Genomic DNA, 12,760 nt, shown 5'->3' with positions numbered 1-12,760 from the left:
ATTTTTGATCTTCTCTAATGGATTAATGCTTACAAGCCTGACTCTGGCTTCCCTGATGATCCGCTGTTGTGTGACCTTGTTGGGCAAGCATCTTGAATTACAGGTCTTAGTTTGTTCATCTCTAAAATTGGGCTAATAGCCACATTTCCTACCATCCTAGTGAGGAGGAAATGGAGTTATCACTCTAGAATGGGCAGCTGAATTTTGAAATGTAAAAATAATAAGGATAGACATTTGTACAGCACTTTAAATTATGCGAAGAGCTTTTACACATTACCCCATTTGAGCCTCAAAGCATCCCTGGGAGGTGGGCATTACTGTCATACTCCTTTACAGATGAATAAGTTGAGGCTGTCCAAAATTGCCAGCCAGGTGGTGTAGTGGATAGAGTCCTTGGGGTCAGGAAGACCTGAGTTCAAATCTGGCCTTAGGCACTTACTAGCTGTGTTGATCCTGGGCAAGTCACTTAACCTCTGTTTGCCTCAGTTTCCTCATCTGTAAAATGCGGGTGATGATGCTACCACTCAAATGAGATAATAATTGTAAAAGTGCTTAGCCCAGTGCCTGGAGCATAATAAGTGTTATAAAAATGCTAGTTACTATGATGAAAATGATGGTTACTACTAAATCCTGTAGCCATTTCTAGTCCTCCTTCTTGACCTCTCTGAAGACTATGACACTGTTGATCCCCCCCCCCCCCACTGCTGGATCCCCTAGGTATTGAGCATACTGCTCTTTCTGGGGTCTCCTCCTCCTTGTCTGACCAATGTTTCCCATTCTCCCATGTCATATGAGCTTCCATGTCCTGCCCTCCACTTGTGGGTTAACCTCAAGCCTCTGTCCAAGGCCTTCTTTTTTTTGTTTGTTTGTTTGTTTGTTTTAGTGAGGCAATTGGGGTTAAGTGACTTGCTCAGGGTCACACAGCTAGTAAGTGTTAAGTGTCTGAGGCCGGATTTGAACTCAGGCACTCCTGACTCCAGGGCCGATGCTTTATCCACTGCGCCACCTAGCTGCCCCTAAGGCCTTCTTTCTTTAGGACTTTTCTCAGGCATCTCATGAGCCCCCTTGGGCTCAGCTGGGTGGTGCCAGGGGAGGCTCAGAAAACTCTTTTTCAGATCCCACCCTTGGCACCCATTATTGGTGGGACCCGAGGCACGTGACTCAACCTTTTTCTACCTTAACTTTTTCATCTATATATTAAGGTTTTTTGAGACTGGCTGAGAGGGCATGTGAAAGGGGAGCTGTGAGAAGACTGAGGAAAGAAGAGAAGGTTTGCAACAGCCAGAGGGTGGGAAAGAGAATCAGTTAGGGCTAAGAGAGTAAAAGGATTGTATCATTTGTGACTGGAGAACATACATGTGTAGGAAGGCCCCATCCCCTCTCCCCTGGACTGTAACAGCCTCTTAATGGGGTTCCTTGCCTCTAATTTCCCCTCTCCAATCCATCCTCCACAGAGATGCCAAATTGCTAGTCTGAGTGCCCAGGTCTTCCTGTGTCATAGGATACAATGAAAGTACCCTCATCACCCCTCTGTTCAGGAAGCATTGGTGGCTCCCCACTGCCTCTTCTCCTGCGCATGGAAGTCCTTCACTTTCTGATTCCAGCCTGTCTTTCCAGGCTGATCTCACATTCCTTCTCCTCTGCTAATTCCACTAATTCCAGCCACACCGGCCTCCGTGACATTCCATTTCCTTCCTCCATACCTTTGTCCAGACTATCCCGCCAGCCTAGGATGGTCTCTCTGTCACTTCTGCATCTTGGAAACTCTGGTTCCCTTCAAGACACAAATCAAGTGCCACCTCCTCCAGGAAGCCTTCCCTGATGTCAATCAAGCAATCCACAAGTACTTCCTATGTATTCTTAATACTATGCACTACTATTACTGTTAAGTACTTCCTATGCCCCAGGTGCCATTGCAAAGGTGTTCCCATTCCAATGGAGGGGACAATGTCAGTAACTGGGCACATACAAGATATAGCCAGAGAAGGAGAGCCATTAGAAACTGGGGACCCAGGAAAGGCCTCCTGCAGAAGGTGGGGCTCCACCCTGAAGTGTCTTTGAGAAAGTAGGGATGGCAGAGGGGGCACAGTATGCTAGAGGAGACAGGATGGCATGGAATCACTTGAAGAAGTAGAGGGGTTAACTTTGGGAAGGAGTAAGGCCACCTCATCGTGTGGCACAGGGGTAAAGGAGACAGTGGCAGAAGGCATCTGACAGGAGACGAGGAAAAGCAGAGAGAACGGAATTCACAGTAAACGGCTTCATTTTGGGGAGCAGCTAGGTGGCGCAGTGGATAAAGCACAGGCCCTGGATTCAGGAGAACCTGAGTTCAAAACTAACCTCAGATACTTGACTCTTACTAGCTGTGTGACTCTGGGCAAGTCACTTAACCCTCATTGCCCTGCCCCCCAAAAAAAAGAAAGAAAGAAAGAGAAAGAAAAAAGAAAAGAAAAAAAGAAATGGCTTCATTTTTTCCCAGTAAAATATGAGGCAAAGTTTTCAGCTGAGAGGCTTGGAGGAGAGGGAGCCATGGGACACTTGAGGTGGGATGAGAAGAACGGGAAGAGCCACTAGGGAGAGTGAGCTGATGAGGGAAGTATAATAGGATTGCCTAGCAGCAGTGAGGACCCAGTTGAGGTTGTTGGCCCGGTCAGAATGGTTGTGTGAGCCTACGTGTAGGTGTGAAGGCCATGAATGGTGGGAGTGATCCAAGGCTGAGGCCTGGCAGGCATAAGCAGCGATACGATAAGGGGGCTAAGGATTCAGGAAAGGAAGACAATGTAGAGTTGAACCGGTTCACCAATGGGTCAAGATGGGCAGAAGACAAGAGACTGACTAGTCAGAGGAGATGGACTGGGAGGGAGCTGAGGCCACAGTGCAGAGGAAGAACAGGGGTATGTAAGGGAAGGCAGAGGGAGAGGCAGAAAGCCAATTGATTGTGGTCTGTGGTTTGATATGGAGATCTCAGGTTTCCTAAACATGCAGGGGGTGCATTGGTTGGTGACATCAAGATCAGGGCACGGCTCTCTCTTTACGTGTGCCTGAAGTGGGGTGGAGGAGAAGTGGCTCATGGGAAGTGGCTTGTTTGAGGAACTGGGAGGTGGGGGTGTTTGAAGGAGACTCAGTATGTATGCTGAGGTTCCCTAGGAGGAGGTGACTTGTTCATGGTCACACATTCCACACATATCAGTGGCAGGATGTGAACCCAGAACTTCCTGACTCCAAGTCCAGGACTCAGGCCACTACCTACACCTCATGGTTTCTCCTGTCTAATCCTAAAATCTAATAATAGCATTTATATAGCGCCTGCTGTATGCAAGACCTTATGCTAAGCCCTTTCTCATCTCAAAACAACCATGGGTGGGAGGTCTTCTTATTAACATCTGTATTTTACAGTTGAAGAAACCAAGGAAAACAGAGGTTAAGTATCTTGCCCAGGGCCACCTGACTACTGAGTGCCTCAGGCTGGACTTGTACTCAGGGCTTCCAGACTGACTGTCCTCACTGCCTCAAGGGTCAATTATGTATGTGTATATGTCTAAAGTGTTACATGAATATTGTAATGTAATGTGAATTATATTACCTGTGTTGTTATTGTTGCTGTGCTTTATTCAAAGTCCTCAACTGTGTTGCCTGAAAGCTTTCATAAAAGCCATGGTAAATAATGATTGTGGGAAGAACAAAGACAGAGAGGAGAGGCAGAGACAGAGACAGAGACAGACAGACACACAGAGAGATAAAGACAGAGAGACAGATGAGACAAATAAACCAAGCCAGAGAGAGAAACAAAGGGGGAGGGGGTGGGAGGAGGAAGTGGGCTACGAGAAAAAGGCACCGACAGAGACAGAGACAGACAGAGGCACACAGACAGATGGATTGAGGCAGAGAGACAGAGACAGGGACAGAGACTAAGAGAGACAGAAAAAGAGAATGAGGGAGAGAGGAAAGAAGGGAGGGGGAGGGAGAGAGAGAGAGAGAGAGAGAAGAGATTGATTGACTGATTGATTTCAGCTCCTAGAACAGGGCTTGGCCACTATAGCTGCTTGTTCCCTCGACTCCTGTCCCTTTATTTCAGGTGTAACTGAATCATTTGCTACCTTCCCAAGATAAACACATCATGATCCAGAAGGACAAGCTCCCTATATAACTATATATATAAGTATATAACTCTCTCTCTCTCTCTCAATCAATCTCTCTCTCTCTCTCTCTCTCTCTCTCTCTCTCTCTATCTATCTATCTATCTATATATATATATATAAAACATCCCAGCAACTTGGGAGGCAGTGGGCTGTGGTGGATGGAGAGCTGGCCTAGGAGCCAGAAAGGTGTGAGTTCAAATCCCACCTCAGCCCGCTCTGGGCAGGTCAGCTTCTCTCCCAAGGCCCCAGGAACTCTGTGATGCTCAGCTGCCTGGGATGGAGGGAATTTCACAAATGGGAGTTTCATGAGGAGACCAGAGGTCAACAACAGTAGCTGACTGTTGGGTAGCGTTGGAAAGTTTCCAAAAGAAGGCATGCCCACTGTGTGCAGAGACTTTCTCGCTAAATACTCACAAGAACCCTCCTCCACAGGTCCATGTGGGTCTGATAAACAATGGAATAAAGGAGAACACTGAGGCTTGCTGCCAGGCACTGAGAGTGAAGGCACCGGCTCCTTTCTTATGCTGGGCACTCACACTCTGAGCCTTCTCAGAGATCCCAGGGGATGATGGCAGCCCGCTTCCCATCGGCCATTCCACATTCACATGGAGGCTGTGCTCTGCCCCTCACTTCCTCGTCCCCATCAAATCACTGCCACTCTGCGAGTCTCTGAGTCTCCAAAGAGGGGCTCCTTTTGTCTCCATCTCTTCCTCTGTCATTCTTTTCACCTATTCAGTTACTGGGTTCTGTTGTGTCTCCCTTAGAAACATCTTTTCTCTTGCTCAGTCACCCTCTCCTACCCCCCCTCCCCCACTTCTTTCAATCCCTAAATTTCCTTTGAGGCTTAACCTCCTTGGCAGTGAGGGACAGGCCAGAATTCTGGCCCTGGAGTCAGAGGCCCTGGGTTCAAATCCTACTTCTGCTATTTACAACAGAGTGACCTCGGGCAAGTCATTTAAGTTCCCTGTTGCCCCCACCCCCCTTTCTGCAAAGGGAGGGGGTTGGCCTAGATGACTTTTGAGACCCCCTCTAGAGCTGAAGTCTGTGAGCTAAGTTGTTGCATTGTACTTTATACATTTAAAACCATCATTCTGAGCAGGGGCCCACGGGGCCCAAGAGACAAAAAAGCCAAGAACTTCTGCTCTAAAGCTAAGATACAAAGACGAGGCACCACCTTCTTCATGAAACCTTTCCTGATTCCCTGGGTGTTTATTGTTTTCTTTTTTCCCTTCAAATTAGCTTATGCTTCGTTATCTGTTGGCATGTCTCATCCCCACATTTCTTGAGGGCAGGGCCATTTCCTTTCTGGATCCTCAGTGCTTAGCCCTGGGTTCTGTACACAGCGGGTGCATAATAGCTGCAGGAATTGAATGCCTGGCTTACTAGAAAAGCATCCTATAAGTTCTAACTCCTCCCCTATCTACTCCAGCCTGGACTCTATGGCCTATAAGACAAATTTCACCACGTCCCTGTCTTGCTCAGAATACTTCTGTGATGCCTCATTTCCCTCTGGAGAAAGTCCCAATTCCTTATACTAGTTCTCAAGGCATTCTGCTTGGGCCCAGCCCGCTCTTCTAACCATGCCCTGGGCCGATCCGTGCCACGTCTACAAGCCGGCCTTTGTGGTGGCTGACTCTACGCCTCCTTCTCCTTCCCATCTACCTTAATCTCAGGGATCCTTCAAGTCCCTGGCCAGCCCAGCCCCCTCCACGAGGCCTTGTCTGCCTTCTCACTCCTATAGAATTAAATGTCTCTAATGCCCGCTCTTAGACTCTCCATAGCCCTGTCCGTGTTCTTTCCTTGTGGTTTTGCAGGAGGCAGCTAGGCGGCTCAGTGGATAGAGCGTTGAGTCTGGAGTCAGGAAAATGAGTTCAAATCTGGCCTCAGACACTTGCTGGCTGTGTGACCCTGGGCAAGTCACTTCACCCTGTTTGCCTCAGTTTCCTCATCTGTAAAATGAGCTACAGAAAGAAATGGCAAACCGCTCCAGGATCTTTGCCAAGAAAAACCCTCGGACAGTATTGGTGTGCTGTGGTCCGTGGGGTCATGAAGAGTCGGACACGACTGAACAACAACGACAAATTTCATCCCCATGATCACATTCCAAGGCCGTGTGGCAGGGGGTAAAGAGGGCTGGATTTGGAATATGAGGTGCTGGGTTCAGATCCTGCCCCTGCCATTTATGAGCTACATCAAAGCCACTGAACCTTTGTGGATCCATTTCTTCATCTTCAGACTGAGGAGTCCCCTGAGCTGTGTCCTGCCTTACCTGTAGTGTGATATTGTAAATTCTTCGAGTTTGCTGAATGAACGAACGAATGGATCCTATGATGTCGTATGTGGTTATTTGATATCTTCATGGGGGTTAGTCATGTCTTCCTCAGGGAACTGCAAATTCCTTCACAGTAGTTAAGGAACTAAAGCCTCTTTCTTCCTCGGATGGGACTTTCTCCATGTGATAAAACCTCGCTTGTATTTTTTAAACTTGTATTTTGTGGATTTTGACTCAACAAAAGAAAAAAAAATCCAATCCCTGTGTCCTTTCTAACGTGATTTACAGCTCTCGGTGGCCTTACCAGATCAAAAAGGAAACTGCTAAGTGTGATGTTTCATGCACTAGACTTCCCTCATTAACAGTCTGTATGATTAGATTATGCAGCGGTTTGGCCACATTTGTCTTGCCCTGCCATGGGTCTCCCTGCCTCCAGTTATCTCCAGCCCTACCTCTGCTCAGCTGTCGCCCTGGCCTCCCTAAAGGGCCAGACTGACCCCTCCCGCACCCCCATTCCATCCACTCCAGTGGTCCCTCTTCCTTCCAGGATCTAACAGAAAACCCCCTTTAGAAGCCTGGCTTCTTATGCCTACCATGCCTCTCCTTTCTCTGGGATCCACAGACATTGTTCCTTGTCCATCCTGCTCCATCTCTGCACTCAGGGCATTTTCTCGGGCTATCTCCCATCCCAGGAATTTTCTCCCTGTTCCCCTCTGCCCCCTGAAAGTATCAGCTAAAGTTCATCCTTCTGTTAGAAGCCTTTCTACGTCCTCCCGAATCTTAGTGTCTTCCCCCTGAGACAACCGCAACTTAACTCGTCTGTACTGGTTTATCTGTTTCGTTGTTCAGTTATTGTGTCCGATTCTTCATGACCTCATTTGGGGTTTTCTTGGCAGAGATGCTGGAGTGGTTTGGCCATTTCCTTCTCCCACCCATCTTAGAGAGGAGGAAACTGAGGCAAACAGGGTGCAGTGACTTGCCCACAGCTAATAAGTGTCTGAGGCCAGATTTGAAGCTATAAAGAGGAGTCTACCTGACTCCAGGGCTGGCGCTCTATCCATTCATTGTCTCTGCCATTGGACCGGGAGCTCTTTGAAAGCAGGGACTGGGTTTTGGGGGCATTTCTTTGTATCCCTAGCACTACGCACAGTACCTGGTACCTAGTAGGTGCTTAATAAATGCTTATTGATTCACTTGGATGAGAATATTGGATGGTAAATCACAGACCTCAGAACTGGAAGATGCCTCAATAAACATCTAGTCCAACCATCACGTGAAGGAGAACTCCCTCCAGCTCATGCCCACCTGGTCATCCTTTGTTTGAAGATCTCGAGTAAGGGAGAACCCACCACCTCTCCGGTCCCCCACTCCAATTTTGGGCCCCTCTCACCATCGGTGAGTTTTCCTTTTCCCTTTTTTTTTTTTAGTGAGGCAACTGGGGTTAAGTGACTTGCCCAGGGTCACACAGCTAGTAAGCGTCAAGTGTCTGAGGCCGGATTTGAACTCAGGTCCTCCTGACTCCAGGGCCGGTGCTCTATCCACTGCTCCACCTAGCTGCCCCTCCTTTTCCTTATTAAGAATAAGTTTGCCCTCCCACCTTTGCCTCTCTGCTCCGACTTCTGACCTTTGGGGCCATGGAGAACAAGCCTCATGGCTGGTTCCCCAGGCGACAGCTTTCCCAACACTTGATATCTTCTCCAAGTTACCCGGCCCCGCTTTCACCTGACCCTCCCATGGCCTAGACTACTAATGTGCTTCCTCAGTTGTGCTGCTCAGAATGCCACACAACCTTCCCAGTGTGTTCGGATTCGGCGAGATCATCCCTTTCTCCTTCTTGTCCCTCCACGCAGCAGCTTTCTGGGCTGCCAGGGCCTGGACCTTGTGGCCCACCCAGACAGACTGCTGCTGTTGGAACACTTGGGTCTACTGCTTGGCCCTGGGGCAGGACTTAGGGTCGGGTGGACTTGGAGCCCCATCTCAGCCTTGGGCACCTCGCTTGACCCCTGAGCCACTTCCTCTATCTGTAAAATGAGGGGTTTGGCTGCATCAACCACCAGGCTGCCTTCTAGCTCTGAATCTATGGTCCCAAGACCCCTGGTTCCTCATCTGTGGAAGGAGGGTTTGGGACCAGATCTCTGACATCCCCTCTTACTTCCCGCTCTTTCCAAACCCTTCCCCAGGCGCGGAGCAGAGCGCCACACCCATAGGCGTGCTGGCCAGATCCTCCTCGGGTGGGTTAAGAGAGATCTCTCCAAGGCACTGCCTCCCTGGGGAGGCTGGCGCACAGACAGGGCCGGCGGGCTCTAGATGGAGGCCAGTGGCCGTCAGAAATACCTCCCGGATGTTCTGCTGCTCCATCTCGTGCCTTTTGAGCATGGCTTTCCGTTTGAAGGAACGGCAGTGCTTATCATAGTACAGTCTCTGCTGGGTGAGGAGGTGGGCTTCCTCTTCGGCCTGGCTGTGCTGAAGGTTCTCCTTATGCTTCGATATACGCTCTTGCTTCTCTTTCTTGGGTGTGCTATGGTCCTCATTCATCTCCTGCACAGCCGCCATCAGGCCCAGGGGAACAAAAGGAAACACATTCATTTGTGATGAGATAACGCATCGACTTAGCACGATGAAGGGCCTTAGAGACCCCCTGATTTGAGCGAGGCCCGGCAAGAGCAGTGACTTGGCCCAGGGTCACACAGTTAGGAAGTGTCTACGGTGGGATTTGAACCCAGGTCTTCCTGATCCGATCTCCTCCTTACCATGTCCAAGACAAAATCTTCCAGGACACAAATGAAAAGCTGCTTCTGCCATCTATGGTTCAGTTTATGGTTGGGTGAGACTCAACCTAGTTACTTACTAGCTGTGTGATCCTGGGCAAATCATTTCACCTCTAAAGACCTCAGTTTCCTTATCTATGAAATGGAAGGGTTGGACTTGATGATCTTGCCAGCTCGAGATATAAAATTTGAGAATCCCAGTGTAATTCGTGGCATGGACACTTGTCAGGGTGCCTGCACACTTGGGCCCCACTGCTCCTTCTGGTGCACTGATCACCACCTGGGTGACCAGGGGCAAGTCAGAACTCTCTGTATCTAACTTTCACCTGGGAGAAGAAAGGGTGATATCATAAAACTCCACAGGTCCTGTCCAGCTCTCAAATTCGATGATTGATGAGGTAACATCCCCAGAAATGTTGAAATGTCAACGCTATACAAAAAGCCTCTTCCAAAATTCTGAGAAGCGTCATGGGGCTAATGGGAAAAACTGTACAACTATAGGGCAGTGGTCTCCTAAATAGAGGCTGTGTCCACATAGTGGGCCATGGCATGACCCCAGGGGTCATGTGTCCAACCAATCAGATGGGTTGAGGGAGCATATGATCAACCAATCAGAACATGGGGAGATGGGTCTCGGGTCTGACCATGTCATTTCCCTACCCTAAAAATTCCAGTGGCTTTCCATTGATTCTAAGATCAAATATTATATCATTTTAATCTCATCTTTAAAAAACTTATTTATGCATATTCATAGTATACATAATTAATATACATAAACATATATAATTTTCTGTTATACATATATACAGTACTATGTATATATCGTTTATTAATAGGCAAATGTGCACATATTAGGGGCAGATACTAAAAAATATTTATTAATAAGAGTATGTGATCAAAAAAGTTTGGAGACCACTCCTATAGAGAACCCTGTGGTAAATTCAAATGTCAGAAAAGACTTTCAATTTAACCTTTAGGGAAAAGTAAAGGGATCAGTGACTCCACTTTTGATCACCCATGCTGATTCCAGTGCCAAGCCCACTTTCAAAATGGCACCATCGATATTGCCTAATCATCTGCTTAGATGAAATATGTTTTGGGTGGTCATGTCTTTTACCTTCTTGTTTATTAACATTTCATACTCTCTATCGTTCAAACTCCAAATCTAGGAAATCCAGACACGCAATCCCTTGCCTGTTGCCCTGAAAGTTTGCTTTGAGCATCAAGGAGGGGTGCAAGTCAGAGGTCAGCAGGAGTCCACTGATGGGGGCTTTCTGGTTTGCCCTGAACTAAAGTGAATCCACAGACCAAACACATTCAGGTTCAAATGTGGGTGCAAAGACTTATTCCAAAGCCAAGCATAGAATCATTTTTAGACGACCATTTGTACTTATTCACCCTTTTGCTGTATTCCACCAATGGGGATCAGAGACTTGTTTCATTCTAAGAACCACTGACTTTGATCACATCGACATGTTGATGGATAAGTGTATATAATACTTTAAAAGACCATTCCACCCCCACCCCCAGTTTTACTGAGTTGGCAAAAGAATGTTTTCTAGGTAGCATAGTGGATAGTGTTGGATCTGGCATCAGGAAGACCTAAGTTCGAATCCTACCTCAGACATTTCCTTAGCTGTGGGACTGAAAAAGCCACTTTAACCTTAGTTAAACCCTCTTCAACCTTTGCTTCCTCATTTAGCACCTACCTCCCAGGGTTGTTAAAAGGGCAGAATGATGTCTTTCTAAGCACTTTACAAACAGTAAGGTGAGATAAGGATGCTGCTTATTAATCTTGTCTTATCCCCCCCCCCCCCTTTTTCTCTACTGGGTGGCTTAGGACTTTTGCCCTGCACTGCCACAGGAGGAGATGGGGATCCTTCAGGATTTGGCCTTTTGGGTGCCCAAAGAATGCTGAACCTAAAATGGCCTTGTGCCTAAGGAAAGGAAAAGTGAAGACTATGGTCCTCAAGAGGATCTCGTCATTTTTGCAAGAGCCGGGCAAGCTAACTGTAAAGATCTCAGTGCAACAAGGAAAAGTCTGAGGCTTCCCAGAGTCCCTGGAGGAAATGTTGGAGTTAGGCATTCCCGGAGCATCTAGGCTGGGCAGTGACCCCTCTGTTTCAGCCACATCCTGCTAGTAGGCTGTAAGAATTCTGTCATTCCCAAGAGAATATACCACCCCACCCCCGGGCAGGGGCCATTTTGACCTTTCTTTGTATCCAGAGTACTCACTACAGTGTCTAGCATATAGTTTTGTTGTTGTTTCAGCCGTACCTGACCTTCATGACCCCATTTGGGGTTTTCTTGGCGAAGATATTGGAGTGGTTGGCCATTTCCTTCTCCAGCTCATTTGACAGATGAGGAAACTGAGGCAAACAGGGTTAAGTGACTTGCCCAGGGTCACACAGCTTGTGTCTGCGACCAGATTTGAACTCAGAGAGGGATCTTACAGATTCTAAGCCCAGTACTCGATCTACTGCGCCACCTAGCTGCTAACACATAGTAGGCTCCTTACTAAATGCTTGCTAAAATAACCCATTGTTCAAGTTAGCCACTCTCAGGTTTGCCCCTTTCCCTCCATTCTGCCTCTTGGAGACTTTCCCTGGCAGGTCTTAGACAGGGGCAGATCAAATATAACCTTTCTCTCTCTGTACTTTTGATCTGAAGGCAATAGAAGTAATTCCCAATAGAAGGGTGAACTCTTGGCTCCCACCATTGCAATGGGCCTGGCTAGTAAGGCCTGGAGGCTCAGGCTGTTTTCTCCCAATACTTGGTGTGGACTACATAGGGCCTTCGGTTACTTGCCTCCTTTATTTTCTCCTTGCAAAGCTTATACTGCTTCTTCTGACTTTCTAAGAAAGTTGTCAAGTCTTTTTTCTGCTGAGCCAAGATCTGTTGCTGGAACTTTCTTTCATCTGCTGCAGCCGCCTTTGCCTGCAGAAAAAAAAAAAAAAGAACCAAAAGACCCCACTAAGTTATTCAAGCCAAAGCCAAGACAAATACACCTCCAAACCAACCCTGGGTTGTCTCTTTCCAAAGTGACACAGAAAAACACCTGGTCAGCTCCCCCTGAATCATGAGGTGTCCTCCTGCAAAGCCATCTATGGCTGGGAATTAGAGACATCAACAGAGAACTGTCCACAATGAGTCTTCCTACTTCTGAACCAGGATGGAAATGGCAGATTTAATAAAAACTTTGCTTTTTAAAGACAAAATTCTGATTATAGGAAGATTTTATGCAAGTCAGCTATATATAAACAGGTGTCTATGGTACACCACCTACAAATTTACAGTTATGGGGGTGGAGGAAGGGAGAAAGAAATGGAAAACCCTAGGGAGGGGGGACTGTTAAAATGATAGACCATTTCAATGACGTTTTTTTTTTCCTTCTGAGAATCAAGTTTTGCCAGGAAATAGGCCGTCCCTAACTTAGGAGTAAGTTATTTTCCAAAAATTCGTCGGCGAATTTGAAATTCCCAATCATTATCCAGGAGAAATAATGTTGGAAAGAGTGGTTAGGTTCTGAGGCTAGCCCATACAAATCTATGAGACCCATAATGGACCAGAAGAAGTACTAT

The 12,760-nt window shown here is 47.4% G+C and overlaps 1 protein-coding gene across 4 annotated transcripts in view; it reads right to left on the bottom strand.

Annotated features, from left to right (window-relative positions):
* Positions 1 to 12,760, bottom strand: part of TAOK3 (TAO kinase 3) — a 247,833-nt gene that overhangs the window by 26,612 nt on the left and 208,461 nt on the right. For all 4 annotated transcript variants that reach the window (XM_043986734.1, XM_043986743.1, XM_043986749.1 and 1 more), the window contains 2 exons: positions 11,988 to 12,116; positions 8,746 to 8,949 (listed from right to left, as the gene is read on the bottom strand). In XM_043986734.1, the coding sequence (XP_043842669.1) occupies positions 8,746 to 8,949; positions 11,988 to 12,116 (333 nt within the window). The remainder of the gene's footprint in view (positions 1 to 8,745; positions 8,950 to 11,987; positions 12,117 to 12,760) is intronic.

The sequence above is a fragment of the Dromiciops gliroides genome, chromosome 1, assembly GCF_019393635.1.
Source record: "Dromiciops gliroides isolate mDroGli1 chromosome 1, mDroGli1.pri, whole genome shotgun sequence".
NCBI lineage: Eukaryota > Metazoa > Chordata > Mammalia > Microbiotheria > Microbiotheriidae > Dromiciops > Dromiciops gliroides.
This window is presented reverse-complemented; position numbering and strand designations above follow the sequence as displayed.